This window comes from Anoplophora glabripennis, unplaced genomic scaffold (genome assembly GCF_000390285.2).
Source record: "Anoplophora glabripennis isolate ALB-LARVAE unplaced genomic scaffold, Agla_2.0 scaffold390, whole genome shotgun sequence".
Lineage (NCBI taxonomy): Eukaryota > Metazoa > Arthropoda > Insecta > Coleoptera > Cerambycidae > Anoplophora > Anoplophora glabripennis.
In genome coordinates, this window is record NW_019416515.1 from 19,694 (window position 1) to 35,420 (window position 15,727).

Genomic DNA, 15,727 nt, shown 5'->3' on the forward strand with positions numbered 1-15,727 from the left:
TATTTTATGGATATTCAACAAGTATACCTTTTTTACGTAAAATACCATAAATTTTTATAAAATGATGGAAAATTTGGGGTATAGTGGAACAAAAAACCATTTTTAATTCTCAACTTCAAGAGCTAATAACTCTATAGGGTGAGCCCGGAGGAAAAAATTTTATATGAACTTGTGAGATTATTTTCTCATTATCTATCCATATCCGAGAGATTGCCCACCATTTCCGGGACACCCTGTATAATGGTCGGCTTACGGATGATACAGAATGACTTCCAGGACATCGTAACATTTATGTAGAAGTTTATTGGTTAATTGGTTTATCTCAACTTTTTTCTGAAGTAAGAAAAAAATTACATTACATCATACCCTTTGATGTAGAAAACACAATTTTACGCTAAAACTTGTGCTAATATCTCATATAGTTTATGCTCTTAAAAAGTGAGGATGGTTTACCTGCTGGTCCATATCATATTAAAGATTTGAAGCCATACTTCGTGTTGCAGATATTATTTTTCTTTTACCTAAAGAACTTATCTTTACATTCGGAATATTTCGTAGTAATGTAATAAGCGTGACGTTTTAATTATTATTTAACAGTCAATTTGTATAATTCGACTCTCAGAATGTGTATAAAATACAGGGTGTCCCGAAATTAATGCAACAAAATTTGGCAACAGATTCTTAAGACAAATTTAGGGGACCGGTATTTTTTATTTTTGCCTCTCTCTTTGGGAGTTACAGCCCCCTGAAATCTTTTTTTATATCTCAAAACCCTGTTGTACGAGAATCACTAAATTTGGTACACGCAATTAAATTTGGAAACTTTTTTGTCTCTTGATACTTTTTTTCGTAAAACGCAATGTTTTCCAAAAAAAGTCAAAATGTGATCGAATACATATTGTGATTCGCCATTTTCCTCAAAAACATTGCGTTTTACGAAAAAATAAAAATCAAAAGACAAAAAAGTTTCTAAATTCAATGGCTTTCTAGCTAACTAATAATTTTTAAGAAATTCAAATTTGCTACCAAATTTTTTTGATTCCAAAGACATGGGGGGCCACGAAAAAGTGTTAAGGGGGTTCCCCGTCGAAAAGCGTAGCACTATCAGATTCCACATGTCATAAAACCCCTTTCTACCAAATTTAGTGATTCTCGTACAACAGGGTTCTGAGATATAACAAATATTATTCTTAGGGGCAGACTTCAGGGGGTTATAACTTCGAATAGGAGGCTACTTACTTGGTAAAAAGAAAAAATACGGATCCCCTCTTGTCTTAAAAATCTATGACCAAATTTTGTTGCATTAATTACGGAACACCCTGTATTACAATTAAAATTAAACTAATTTTTACATCCACTATAAGGGAAAAATTCTCAGGTCTATATTTTATTGCTTGATCCCGAAAAGAAATTTTGAAGCAATTTTAGGAAACATTTTTTTACTCCCGTGAGTCTGGATAAATATGAACCACATTTAGTGTGATTTCAGTGCGAAAAAGTCTAATTTTTATTGTGTTGCATTGCAGGGAAAAAATTCTGATGTATATTTTTTTGCTTGATCCCTAAAAGAAATTTTGAAGCAATTTTAGGAAATATTTTTTTACTCCCGTGAGTCTGGATAAATATGAACCACATTGAGCGTGATTTCAGTGCNCGTTCAATTATATAATGGTCGGCTTACGGATGATACAGAATGACTTCCAGGACATCGTAACATTTATGTAGAAGTTTATTGGTTAATTGGTTTATCTCAACTTTTTTCTGAAGTAAGAAAAAAATTACATTACATCATACCCTTTGATATAGAAAACACAATTTTACGCTAAAACTTGTGCTAATATCTCATATAGTTTATGCTCTTAAAAAGTGAGGATGGTTTACCTGCTGGTCCATATCATATTAAAGATTTGAAGCCATACTTCGTGTTGCAGATATTATTTTTCTTTTACCTAAAGAACTTATCTTTACATTCGGAATATTTAGTAATTATGTAATAAGCGTGACGTTTTATTTATTATTTAACAGTCAATTTGTATAATTCCACACTCAGAATGTGTATAAAATACAGGGTGTCCCGAAATTAATGCAACAAAATTTGGCAACAGATTCTTAAGACAAATTTAGGGGACCGGTATTTTTTATTTTTGCCTCTCTCTTTGGGAGTTACAGCCCCCTGAAATCTTTTTTTATATCTCAAAACCCTGTTGTACGAGAATCACTAAATTTGGTACACGCAATTAAATTTGGAAACTTTTTTGTCTCTTGATACTTTTTTTCGTAAAACGCAATGTTTTCCAAAAAAAAGTCAAAATGTGATCGAATACATATTGTGATTCGCCATTTTCCTCAAAAACATTGCGTTTTACGAAAAAATAAAAATCAAAAGGCAAAAAAGTTTCTAAATTCAATGGATTTCTAGCTAACTAATAAATTTTAAGAAATTCAAATTTGCTACCAAATTTTTTTGATTCCAGACATGGGGGGGCCACGAAAAAGTGTCTTAAGGGGGTTCCCCGTCAAAAAGCGTAGCACTATCAGATTCCACATGTCATAAAACCCCTTTGTACCAAATTTAGTGATTCTCGTACAACAGGGTTCTGAGATATAACAAATATTATTCTTAGGGGCAGACTCCGGGGGTTATAACTTCGAATAGGGGGCTACTTACTTGGTAAAAAGAAACAATACGGATCCCCTTTTGTCTTAAAAATTTATGACCAAATTTTGTTGCATTAATTACGAAACACCCTGTATTACAATTAAAATTAAACTAATTTTTACATCCACTATAAGGGAAAAAATTCTCAGGTGTATATTTTACTGCTTGGTCCCGAAAAGAAATTTTGAAACAATTTTAGGAAACATTTTTTTACTCCCGTGAGTCTGGATAAATATGAACCACATTTAGTGTGATTTCAGTGCGAAAAAGCCTAATTTTTACTGTGTTGCATTGCAGGGAAAAAATTCTGATGTATATTTTATTGCTTGATCCCTAAAAGAAATTTTGAAGCAATTTTAAGAAATATTTTTTTACTCCCGTGAGTCTGGATAAATATGAACCACATTGAGCGTGATTTCAGTGCGAAAAAGCCTAATTTTTACTGTGTACATTGCCTTCTGCTATTGTATATTCTTCCTAAATCCATTTGAAAGTAACATAACATTTAATTTGAGCATCAAAAATCCAATTTTTACGTGTTTACATTCTGTTTCTTTAGTAAGGCCAGCGGTAAACCATGCTGCTCGGATGAAGCTTAAAGATGAACTTAGGAAGTTCATAATAGCCCCCGTTGTAAGAGGAATAGATGCTTCTGAACCGTTGGAGTACCTGACGGAGATCAGACAGGTAGCCATTTTGTTCTTGAATTGCAAAGTTTCCTCCATGGTGGGACCAGTGGAGGGGATAGATGTTGCGGATCACGTCTACATCACCGTGTGCAAGTAAGAAACTCTTTTCCTCGATTTAAACTGAGTAGAACAAAATAAAAAAAAATTGTGGGAATATTCATAATGAACGTTGTGTTTGAGGGTTGATTCTCTCCTCAAAATAAATAGAAAGAGACAAGAGAAAATTTATTTCATAAAATGATTTCTAAGTCTTCAAAATTTTCAAGTAGAATGCAACTATTGATAACTTACTTGATTACCTGATCCAAAAATCATTGAAGGTATAGTCTTCAAATTTACTACACTGTAGTTAGTTACATTATAGTAGCTGCCTTCATGTACATTTTGAAGAGAAACTAATCAATGCTGTCTAAATTAAAAATGGTCTAAGCAAAAGTTTTTTGACATTATAAAATAAGGTCTTCTTTCGTCTTCATTCGCAGATTTGGATTTATACTTTCAAGTCAAGACTCGTGTGCCATGAGTAAAAGTCCAAAATCCATATCAATGTTAAACACCCGCCCCCATAAATATCAACCCTCCTTAACTTTTTAGTTTTTAAGTTTACAAAAAAAGTGACAAACCAAACTTATATTTTTTCTAACGGATTTAGTGGTTCCACTTCATAAAAATTGATACTAAGGTAACCCTACAAAAATGTATCCAGACGCCTTCAATAAGAGCTATTTGCACTGAATACACCTAGTTAAATCTACCTAACTTAAAATTGAAAGTAGTATTTAGTACTTTTCTTATGGGGAGTGTAACAAAGAGGTTGGCCGTTGGGGAGTTACGTAAGGGGACCGTTGTTGGAGCGATAGTTAGGAGGGGTTCCATCCTATTGCAAATAATATTATTACCAAAATTAGGTGTAAAATTTAACTACAATAGTCTAATAACATTTTCAATAATATACCGACAGTGAAACATTACTCTTAATTGGAGTATATAAAACAGAATTCCAAGCAATAAAGAAAATTTTTAATGTGAATATTTTTGTGACCAACATTATTGAATGATATAACAAAGGGGACAGTTATCCTTTACTTAGAAGTGATGACATTGATGATGACCAAAAGTGGTTATTGACAAGTAGAAGTCGACACAAAAGACAAAGAAAAGACTGCTCTTTCTACTGAAACAGGTTTGTGACACTTTAATGTCATACCCTTTGGTTTCTATTATTCTGGAACTACTTTAGAAAGATTCATGGATACCGTGTTACAAGAATTTATCTGGAAGACCTGATAAGACATTTGAAGAACATACGAAGGATATTGAGGACGTTAAACAAAATTAGAGGAACTAAACTAAAATCGAATCCGAATAGGTGCAACTTCTTTCAAAGAAAAGTGGGATACCCGAATCATGTAATATCGGCACATGGTTCTGAAGCTATATGAAACTGGTTTATTCTAAAGGATAAACATCATTTAAGGAGTTTCCTAGATCTGCGTTCCTATTATAGATCTATTTGATAAGGAATTCATAATCGATGTGGATGCTAGCAACACTGGAATGGAGAAAGGTATTGTTAAAACTAGAGAATAAATATTGTGTGATCAGAAAGGAAGTTATTAGCAGCCGTTATTAAAACCGTGAGATATTTTTGAGACCTGAGATTGGATAATACCTTTTTGAAACAGTTATTTTAGATTAAGGACCCAGAAATCCAGATAGTTCGTTGGTTATAAATTTTACAAGAATGTGACTTCGCCATTGAACATAGAAGAGTATCATTTCATAGATACGCGGATGCAGTTTTCAGATGACCGTATCCCGAAAGATGCAACCGAATGGAGACAAACGTTTAGAAACTAGGAAAAGACATGCGACTTAAGCAAAATGGATAGAAATATCTTATAAATCATCAGCGTTGAAAGGTTATTTGGCATTATGGGATCCACTCATCTTAGAAAATTATTGAAGAAGCCACGGGAAAGTTCAGATGGAAAATAAGTGCAAAAGCAGTTCGTACTTTCAAGGAATAAAATCAATGNGAAATATTTTTTTACTCCCGTGAGTCTGGATAAATATGAACCACATTGAGCGTGATTTCAGTGCGAAAAAGCCTAATTTTTACTGTGTACATTGCCTTCTGCTATTGTATATTCTTCCTAAATCCATTTGAAAGTAACATAACATTTAATTTGAGCATCAAAAATCCAATTTTTACGTGTTTACATTCTGTTTCTTTAGTAAGGCCAGCGGTAAACCATGCTGCTCGGATGAAGCTTAAAGATGAACTTAGGAAGTTCATAATAGCCCCCGTTGTAAGAGGAATAGATGCTTCTGAACCGTTGGAGTACCTGACGGAGATCAGACAGGTAGCCATTTTGTTCTTGAATTGCAAAGTTTCCTCCATGGTGGGACCAGTGGAGGGGATAGATGTTGCGGATCACGTCTACATCACCGTGTGCAAGTAAGAAACTCTTTTCATCGATTTAAACTGAGTAGAACAAAATAAAAAAAATTGTGGGAATATTCATAATGAACGTTGTGTTTGAGGGTTGATTCTCTCCTCAAAATAAATAGAAAGAGACAAGAGAAAATTTATTTCATAAAAATTATGTCTTCAAAATTTTCAAGTATAATGCAATTATTGATAACTTACTTGATTATCTGATCCAAAAATCATTGAAGTTATTTTAGATTAAGGACCCAGAAATCCAGATAGTTCGTTGGTTATAAATTTTACAAGAATGTGACTTCGCCATTGAACATAGAAGAGTATCATTTCATAGATACGCGGATGCAGTTTTCAGATGACCGTATCCCGAAAGATGCAACCGAATGGAGACAAACGTTTAGAAACTAGGAAAAGACATGCGACTTAAGCAAAATGGATAGAAATATCTTATAAATCATCAGCGTTGAAAGGTTATTTGGCATTATGGGATCCACTCATCTTAGAAAATTATTGAAGAAGCCACGGGAAAGTTCAGATGGAAAATAAGTGCAAAAGCAGTTCGTACTTTCAAGGAATAAAATCAATGTGGTGAGAGAAATCCAGGATGGACGACACTTCGGCGTAGATATGACACTGAATAAAGTTAGATAAAGGTTCTACTGGCTGGACAGCCAAGCAGATGTCGAAGATTGGTCAAGCTGATGCCATGATTATTCTAGTAGTAGAACTAGAACTAGAAGCTGAGGCTAAACGAAGCAGTACAATATTGGAGCTCCCTTCGAAAGAATTGCCGTTGACATTACCGGACTATTTCCTCAGGCAGAATATGGAAATCGTTATCTCCTGGTAGCCTCTTATCCCAAACTAAGAGGCAGTGACAGTGGCAAAAGTTCTCGTTGAAAACCTCTTCCGCAGATTCGTTGTATCTAGAGAATTACATTCGAATCATGGGCAATATTTTGAATTGGATGTGTTTTGAAGAGTATGCCAGTTGATGGACTTTAAAAAGATCAAAACAACACTTTTGCATCCACAAACTGATAGCATGGTGGTCAGGTTTAATCTAACTTGTAGAATCACTTGTGAATAGTCGTCAACAAATATCAATTCGATTGGGATCGACCCGATACCTACTTCTTTTCCTATCAGCCTATCGATCTGCAGTACCTATATGAGATTAATGGAAAAACACCAACCAGCAAGATCTTCGGTAGAAAATTGAGACTACCCTTCGACATTATTTTTTGCCATCTAGAAGATCGACCTGACATATCGGGAGACTGCTCATTAAAATTAGCTAAAATAATCGATGCCATTCATGACAAAGTCCTATAGAAAATGAAATTCCAAAGCGATCAGCTGAAAACGCGGTATGATATTAGAGCCAACATCAGTGGGCTTCATCCAGGAGATCTAGTATGGCTATACAACCCAGTAAGGAGACTGTACAGTCTAGTAAGAAAGAAGTTAAAAGATCCAGAACTTCTGTTAATATCCACCTATGGTAATGAAGAGGATCAACGATATGGTCTACATGATCCAGTGAGGGCCCAGAGTTGAAATGAAATCGTTACCTGGATAATTTGTCCCAATCGAATAAGGTCGGAAAGGACTGTGCTGACCTTTAGGAGAAGGGCAGTGCAACGAAAATCATATTAGTGTGCTTTGCTTACACCTGTATTTACTTATTTGTTTCATCCTTCTAAAATACTCGTATGTTCTATTTCTTCCTTTCATGTTCCTAGAAACTTGGATATTCAAGTAACAATGAAAAATATATAAATGGTACCAATCGAACGTTAATTTGCAATTTTGTTATTGTGATACGCCAAAGTTGTCAAAGTTTGTAACAATGTTTGTAATGAAAATTGTGTTAAATAAAGGAAATGTGGTACAGTATTGTATTTGGTAAAACTATTGCTATGCTGAATTGTATACTATGCAATTATTACTATAATTGTATAGTCAAATAATCATATACTTTACATATTTCAGTGCTGTGAAGGACCGTTATGGGTGTGTCAACAAAATCAGCAATTTTGACAAGGATTTAATGTTGTTGATAGTTTTCGGCCTACGTGGATTCAAACACGAACTGGAAAGTCAGATAGCTTTAAAATGCGCAACAGAGTGCTATGAAAAAATTAAGGCCATAAAAGAAATCGACGAAGTTGCAGCGGGCGTTACAACAGGTACTAAAAAACAAAATGTCTCAAATATTTTTCTTTCGGATCAATGTTCAGAAAATGATCGTTTTGACAGACTATAGTTCGATGCAAAGTAGAGCAAAAAATTGTCTGCCTTTTATCAAAGGAAAATCGTGTCATCATTTTTAGGAGGCGTAAGATGAACCATTTCAAATTTAAAATGAAATTGAATGTAAAATCTGAAATGGTACTAGCTGTAGTCGGCCAGGTGCATCGAGTGTACGAAATGGTCGGTTATACGTCCAATACTAACCTGGCGAGCTTGATCGTAAAGCAGGGAACAATAAACAGTGGCGCGTACAGAGGTGAAATGTAGTACACATGTGGAATTTAAATAACGAATTGGATTTATTATAAATTACATTTTAAACAAATAGTTTATGAGAATAAAGGGATTTTTGTAGGAACAGGGTTCCAGACGTGAACTGATCCCTTCATCGCACCCCATTACGATTCTTATCTTTTTATAAGGAGAACGAAGTTTCAAAGCAAAAACCTTGTATAACAGATATACTATAAATATTTACAGAATGAAAACACTAACAACAATTCTCTATCAATCTCAACGAAATAAGTTATTTTTCTATCAAACAAATTATAAACAAAATATAAATTCTATGATTTATATACTGTACGCCGAACTGCATTTTTCTCATCTTCATTTAATATTAATTTCTTGTTTCCACCCCCTTTTTTAGGTTTCTTAACGTCTCCTTCATTTTTCTTCTCTTAAAATTTTGAAAACAAATGATTCGCTTACTCCAGTATATCTAGAACACATTTCCACCAAACCAGTCTTCAGTTTCATCCTTTTCTAAAGCGTTATAGACATTAAATATTATCGTTTTTTCTTTGTAACTTAATACAGATTTTTTTGTACCCATAGCAGTACATCCGGCTTGCGAACATCCAGGCACCGCCTCCATTTCTCCATATAACGACAACAGAGCAATAATAATACAAAAAACTTCACTTAACTAGCACAGAAAATATAATAGCATTCACGATTCACAAACAACAGCCCGAAACACACACACAGCACACAAATAAAACACTAAAAACACTTTTGTTACGGAGCACAAGAAATATGATTTCACTCACAAATTCTCAAATAATAGCGCGAAACACAAATACAGCCCCAACGAAATATAATTGCACTTATAACAGTTATAACCTCACAAATATCGCGAGCGAGAAACACGCAGCACCAATACAACCGAAACGAAACTGACCACGCCGGGCCGGTACTCGCGCCGCCGCAACAAACACAAGACACAAGTCATATGAGGGAGGATGAAGGGAGTAATAAATGTATTGTTGCCCTGCCGCCCTATGTGCGAAGGAGATGCCTTTGTTTTTCATTTTGTTCTTCATAAATATATAACTATTAATCCATAATGCATAAAGAAATTATTCAATTTCCAAAACCCCCTAAAACGTGTTGCACTGATTCCCTTGACAGGCAATGATTTATTACTTTGCATCGAATATGATCCTACTATAGTTTAGGCGCGTTGTATTGATACCATTTGACAGCGTATCATTGAATATGTAGTGCGTGGTTTTTAGGAATTATGCTTGCAAATAATATTTAGCCAAACATCTTGTTCTTATAACTTACCTTACCTAAGAACTTATTGTTTGCAGAAATTTGGAGCAGTATACGGTCATTTTGACCGTCTCGTTTGGGCCAAGTCTTATTTAGTTACTCTGTACATCATGAAATATGACTGGTTTTTATTCTGTTTAATTGGAAAATCCAATTAGCAATCTTGTAGTTGTTTTAACTATTTTGCCCATGAACTAATTATTAATTAAGGAAATTTGGGCCATTATACAGGTTTTTTTTAATAACCTGTTTTGATCGTAGTTGTATTGACTTTTCCACCCGCTTTCCAAGGAATATCTAAAGAGTGGTTGTTTATTCTGCTTACATGTTTTGATTACTTTGTTTGTAAATTCCGTATCGCATGAATGTTGTGGAATATACGATTGATTTAACTAATTTAACTGTGTGCAATTAGGAATAAGAAAATTGTCTAAGTCACACTTCACTTAAACAATGTTTTAATTAATGTGAATATAAATTACTACCATACTATTAGAAAGTTTTTCCATTGCATCCGATCGCACTAACTATTTACTTTAAATATGTTCAATGTCCAGTATAGAAAAAAGAAAATGCGAAAAATAATTGCAAGGACAATCTTAATTAGCTGAGCAATGTTGTTCCTCTGTAATGGGGCCCTTGTGTCACTATTTTATTTTACCCACGGTTCATGTATGAACTGGCTGGCTATCAATAAGAGACTTAGTAGTTTACTGATTGATACCAACATAGTTTTATCATTCAAAGTTCATCACAGAATAACATTGCTGAAATAATTGAGATTAAGAATATTTTCAGGTACGAGTAGATCAGATCTTACAATATATGGCTTTTTTTCATATTAGGCGGATGTTATTGTGGAGCCTTCGGCCATACATTGAGAAGGGAATATACCGTGATTGGTCTGGTAGTGAATAAGGCTGCCAGGCTCATGGTAGCTTACCCAAACAAGGTTACCTGCGACCGAGAAACGTTTCTTTACAGCAAATTGGAGGCGCGCAATTTCATTCTGCAAGAGTTCAAGCCGTTGAAAGGAATTGTTCATCCAGGACCCATATATGAATTTAAGGAGGTGGAAAGGTATAACTTCGAAAAAGTATTGCTGTTAGTATTAATAGGTTCGATGTTTCATAAGATCTTATTTGCGTATCTATCTACTGAGTTTATCGAAGATGCAATATCTAAATCAAGAAATTGATTGTTGAAAAGCTTTCATTTGTTCTGAATGAAAGTTAGTAGCGCTACAAGAAAATAACTATTTATATAAAGAGAAGTAATAAGTCAATGTTCACACTGCATCCTAAATTTAACAAATTAGCTTTGGTATCTCGATAAGGTGGCAGTTACATTGGATGTTGGCACGAAATTAGACGAACTCTTAACACGTTATTCATAAGTACAGAGTAATTACATTATGGTCTTTTACATGATTGTTAAAGTTTAATGAAATAAAAATTTGTTTAATACTATGATATTATACAGGGTGTGTCTAAAATAAGTGGGTTTCTTGAAAAGGGCGATAGAGAGCACGATAATGAGCAACTTCTATTAAGCGACTGGTCGTCTAAATGCTTCTGTTTTGGAGAAAATTTACTAAGAAAATTAATCACAAAAGTAAGCCGACCCTGTGCATCTAGTGCACGTGCACGGCCAGAATGCTTCAGATTTAAACCGTCAAAAACGCCGTCGGCGCTTTCGCTGAAACACAAAGGTGTAGAATTGACAACATTTGGCGTCCTTCAAGAAGCCCTGGCAGGTCGCAAGACAACTAATGCTAAATTAGCTCAAATGGTAGACGTTTATCGAAATTCAGGATGTTGGCAACCCTAATACAGATCCAGCACTGTCTTATTAACATAATGATTGTTTCCTAGTGCTAAGTACTTTATGGTAAACTCGTCGCTTTAAAAAATCCCTATAAACAGAAACCTAGCGGATTTAAGTCAGGATTTCGTGAAGGGCACCTCACTAAACCGACCAATTCATCTACCATGTTTCTTTAATAATCTACTAAATCATAGACATAGTCAAAAACTTTTAGAATAAAAATTTTATCTAGCGAGCTTCAAATCATCATTATTAATACCTATTTTTTTAAGGAAGCATTTTTGTACTGAGGTATATTTAGTTATTCACTTTGTTTTGAACAGAACAAGTTTCAGTTAAATGCCGATGACAAAATTGTGACATTCTTATATGATTTAAGCGTACTTGAGAATTGCAAGTAGTTTTAAAAGAATTTTTGTTATTTAGGGCTAATGAACTAGGATTTTCCTTCAGCCCTTTTCCTTTACTCGGAAGGGAACAAGAACTGGATCTGTACAACACGCTCTTACAGAAGGCAATGGAATTCTCACAGAAAAAGGGAAAAGTTCCAGATTTTTTTAAAATGCTAATCATTCGCGGCGATTTCAGACAGGGAAAAACAAGACTATTGGAGGAGGTACTGTTCGCTTCCAATCCCGCTATTCCCATCCACACCTTTACTTTGACGCCTTATGATCGAGAGGTTAGTAACATACAAAATGGCAGACAATCACTTAATCGGTACTGATTACTCGTCTAACTGTGAAAGAGGACTTGTAATTTTTCTTAAAAAGCACTGAAGTTCGATATATCAACGATTTCAGGAGAATATACGTTCCGTTAAGCAGCCACCTTTTTTTGAGAATGTAAACCTTCTACTCTGAATAATTTTTCTTTTTTAAAAAATAATCTGGACAATTCAAATTAATGTGGTTTGTAAGTCTCCGTAAGGCTGTTTGGTACCTACTTATCGGAGTCAGTTTGTAATTATTAATAAAACAGGTCTGATACTTGATACAGTGTCCAAGAGGGTATCGGCACTTTGTTTATTCATTTGTTTAAAACTACCAGTTGCAATGGAACCATAGATTGGACAGTATAATACGGATGGAGCTAAAGCCGGCTTTCTATAGCTGCTTCTCAATTGACAAACAATTTTTGTTTCATTATTTCGCTTCGAGGACATTAGTTAAAAAATTTTTTTTTTGTTGAAAATTTTTTTGTTTATTTACTTAACAATTTGTTATAAACAATCGTCAAAAATTCTTTTTTTTTTTATAAAGAAAAAATAAAACCCGTAGGTGTATAATTTTTTGTAAAAAAATTTTTTTTTCGATTTTTTATAAAATTTTTTAGTTTAGTATTCTCCGGAAGTCAAAGCGGCCATGCAATTTGTTTACTTATAGCTATAACTTTAAAACTTTCAAAGATACGGTTATGGACATTCAAGACAATTTTGTGAGTATCAATTGATCTTTCAAATGAGCTTTTGACCAAGTTTGTAGCTATTGTAGATCGTTAGTTACATGAATTTGTTTATAATTTATAAAAAAATTAAGCTTTTCTTAATATTATTCAGTCTTTGACTGGTATATACAGGGTGTCCCACCTAAGAGGGATTCTTCTGTAACTCTGCAACTGTAAAAAAAATGGTTTAATATTTTTAGCTTTACGCGTGGGCGTTACATAACTTTGTTATATTAAATGGAACACCCTGTATATTATTGATTTTTTAAATTCCTTGGTTAATATTAGGTAGAGTTTACTAAATGTACATGGTGTTTAAAACTTACCGTTTTCGAGATAATCTATAAAATGAGGCTAGATAGTGTCTAAACCGTAAGAGTTAGAAACCTGCAGTTTTCACAGTTCGTTTTGGCATAAATTATTCTATCTTATCATTTATGAGCAAAACGTGTACGTTATTTGGAAATACTGAGACCTACATTTAATAATTTTACGAGTCGACAAACTTTTTTTTCAAATGGAATGACTCATATTAATTGTCATGGGTGAATGCAAAATTGAATGCTATTTCGACTGATATAAGGTTGTCCATACTTATCTTTAACAGTTTTCCAGAAAAATCGTGTTCTTTTCTAAAGTCCGAAAAAGCAGCTATGTAACAGTGTCAAGAAGATCTTGCAAAACCACTTTTCTCTCACATTTTATCAGGCCTGGGACTAACAGTGTCAATATTTACTGGCATGTTTAAAAAGTGGTATGACAAACAAAAGTAAACCACTAACAACAACTAAAAAAAACGCAAAACGAAACGAACTGAAACTCGGAACACAAGGAGAAGAATATTTAGACCGCTGATTTACATCAATTGCTCGAAGTGTCCTCCATTTTGATTAATACACAAACGAATTCGGTTTTTAAAAGACTGTTCAACATTGGTCAGCATATCTGGCGTAATTTCTTGAAATGCTACTGTAATGCGCTGCCACATACCTTCCGCGGTAGTTGGTGGTGTAACGTAAACTTTGCATTTTATAAATCCTCATAAAAAGAAGTCGCAACTTGTCATATCTGGACAACTTGAAGGCCAACTCACTGGTTCCCCGCACCCAATCCGTCTGTTGGGATAAGTTTCGTATAAAAACTGACGAACCGCAGCGGTATTGTGAGGTGGAGCACCATCATGTTGCATCCACATTCTTCGAAGCTAAAGGAATATCGCCTAACAAATATTCTAGAGTGTTTACTAAAAAGTTTAAATAAACTGTTCCAGTTAGACGCTGGTCAAAAAAGAATAGTCCAATGACATGGGTTCCCAAAATTGCTCCCCACACATTCAAAGACCATGGCTATGAGTTATCTGGAATTGGTGAGGATTTACTGTGTCACAATAATGGCAATTATGACTATTAACGAGACCATTTTTATGAAAAGTAGCCTCATCGGAGAATATGACCCGTTTAAAAAAATCATCATCTTGATTTAACATCTCAAGTGCCCACTGACAGAATCCAATCTCCGCTGAAAGTCTACTTTTAGTAACTCTTGGTGTAATAATTAGATAAGTGCTGTGCTGTGCTTTTGTATAATCCTATTTATCGACGTTATACTAAATACAATTGCAAGGCCTTCTTGACGTTGTTACCTACATAGCTACTTTTTCGGAACTAGAAAATAACCTGATTTTTCTGGAACGGTTAGAGGTAAGTATGGACAATCTTATATCAGTCGAAAGGGCATTCAATTTTGCATTCACCCATGACAATTAATATGGGTCATTCCATATGAAATAAAAAAGTTTTTCAACTCGTATTATTATTAAATGTAGGTCTCAGTATTTCCGAGTCTGAATAACGTACACATTTTGCTTACAGATGACAAGATAGAGTAATTTATGCCTAAACGAACTATGAAAACTGCAGGTTTCTGACTGTTACGGTTTAGACGCTATCTAGCCTTTTTTAGAGAGCTGAAATCGTGATTTTTTTCAAAAACAACTGATTATCTCGAAAACGGTAAGTTTTAATCACCATGTACATTCAATAAACTCTACCTAATATTAGCCAAGGAATACAAAAACGCAATAATATACAGGGTGTTCCATTTAAAATATCAAACAAGCGCGAAATGGAACACCCTGTAAAGCTAAAAATATTTTCTTTGCATGGCCCACATGATTCCAGACAACTTTTATTAAAACCAGCTTTTTATAAATTTTATAGTTACAGAGTTACAGAAGAATTCCTCTTAGGTGGAACACCCTGTATAAGAAACTATTGAAGTTACAAAGAACCTGCAAGATGATTTTATTAAGCGATAAAAAACTTATACAATAAATATTTGATTGAACCTAATACTCGAATTTTCAAATAATATAGGATTTTCTATTAAAAATCGTGCAAATTTAATTTAATTTTTTTAATTTTTGTTATATTTATCTTAATAATTAATCTATTTCACTTATAATTTATAATTATAATTGATATAGAAATAAAAAGATTAAATGAAACAAAATTAAATTGCATAATTTTTAATAAATTAAGCGTATATCATTCAATAAAATAAAATAGCCAGTTAGGTCGCTCATCCATCTGCAAAGTAATTATATGTAAATTACTAAATAATATTAGAAATAATGTTTTTATCCTCGGCTAAACTTCAGCTTCTCCAGTACAATCCAGACTTATGTAATATTATTTGTTTGGGATACTGAAGGGCCTATTAGAGGAAAATGTGCTTTTAGAATACATGGAAATTGACATAATTATTGAATGCTAATTATATATTATATATAATAATTATATTAATAATATTAATGATATTAATGATATTAATGATATTAAT

The 15,727-nt window shown here is 33.7% G+C and overlaps 1 protein-coding gene across 1 annotated transcript in view; it reads left to right on the forward strand.

The window, feature by feature from the left end:
* The window catches only part of LOC108906209 (adenylate cyclase type 10-like), an 84,717-nt gene that overhangs the window by 19,373 nt on the left and 49,617 nt on the right, over positions 1–15,727 (forward strand). Inside the window, exons 6-9 of the mRNA XM_023454818.1 lie at positions 3,219–3,441; positions 7,793–7,989; positions 10,459–10,693; positions 11,867–12,122. Of these exons, the coding sequence (XP_023310586.1) occupies positions 3,219–3,441; positions 7,793–7,989; positions 10,459–10,693; positions 11,867–12,122 (911 nt within the window). The remainder of the gene's footprint in view (positions 1–3,218; positions 3,442–7,792; positions 7,990–10,458; positions 10,694–11,866; positions 12,123–15,727) is intronic.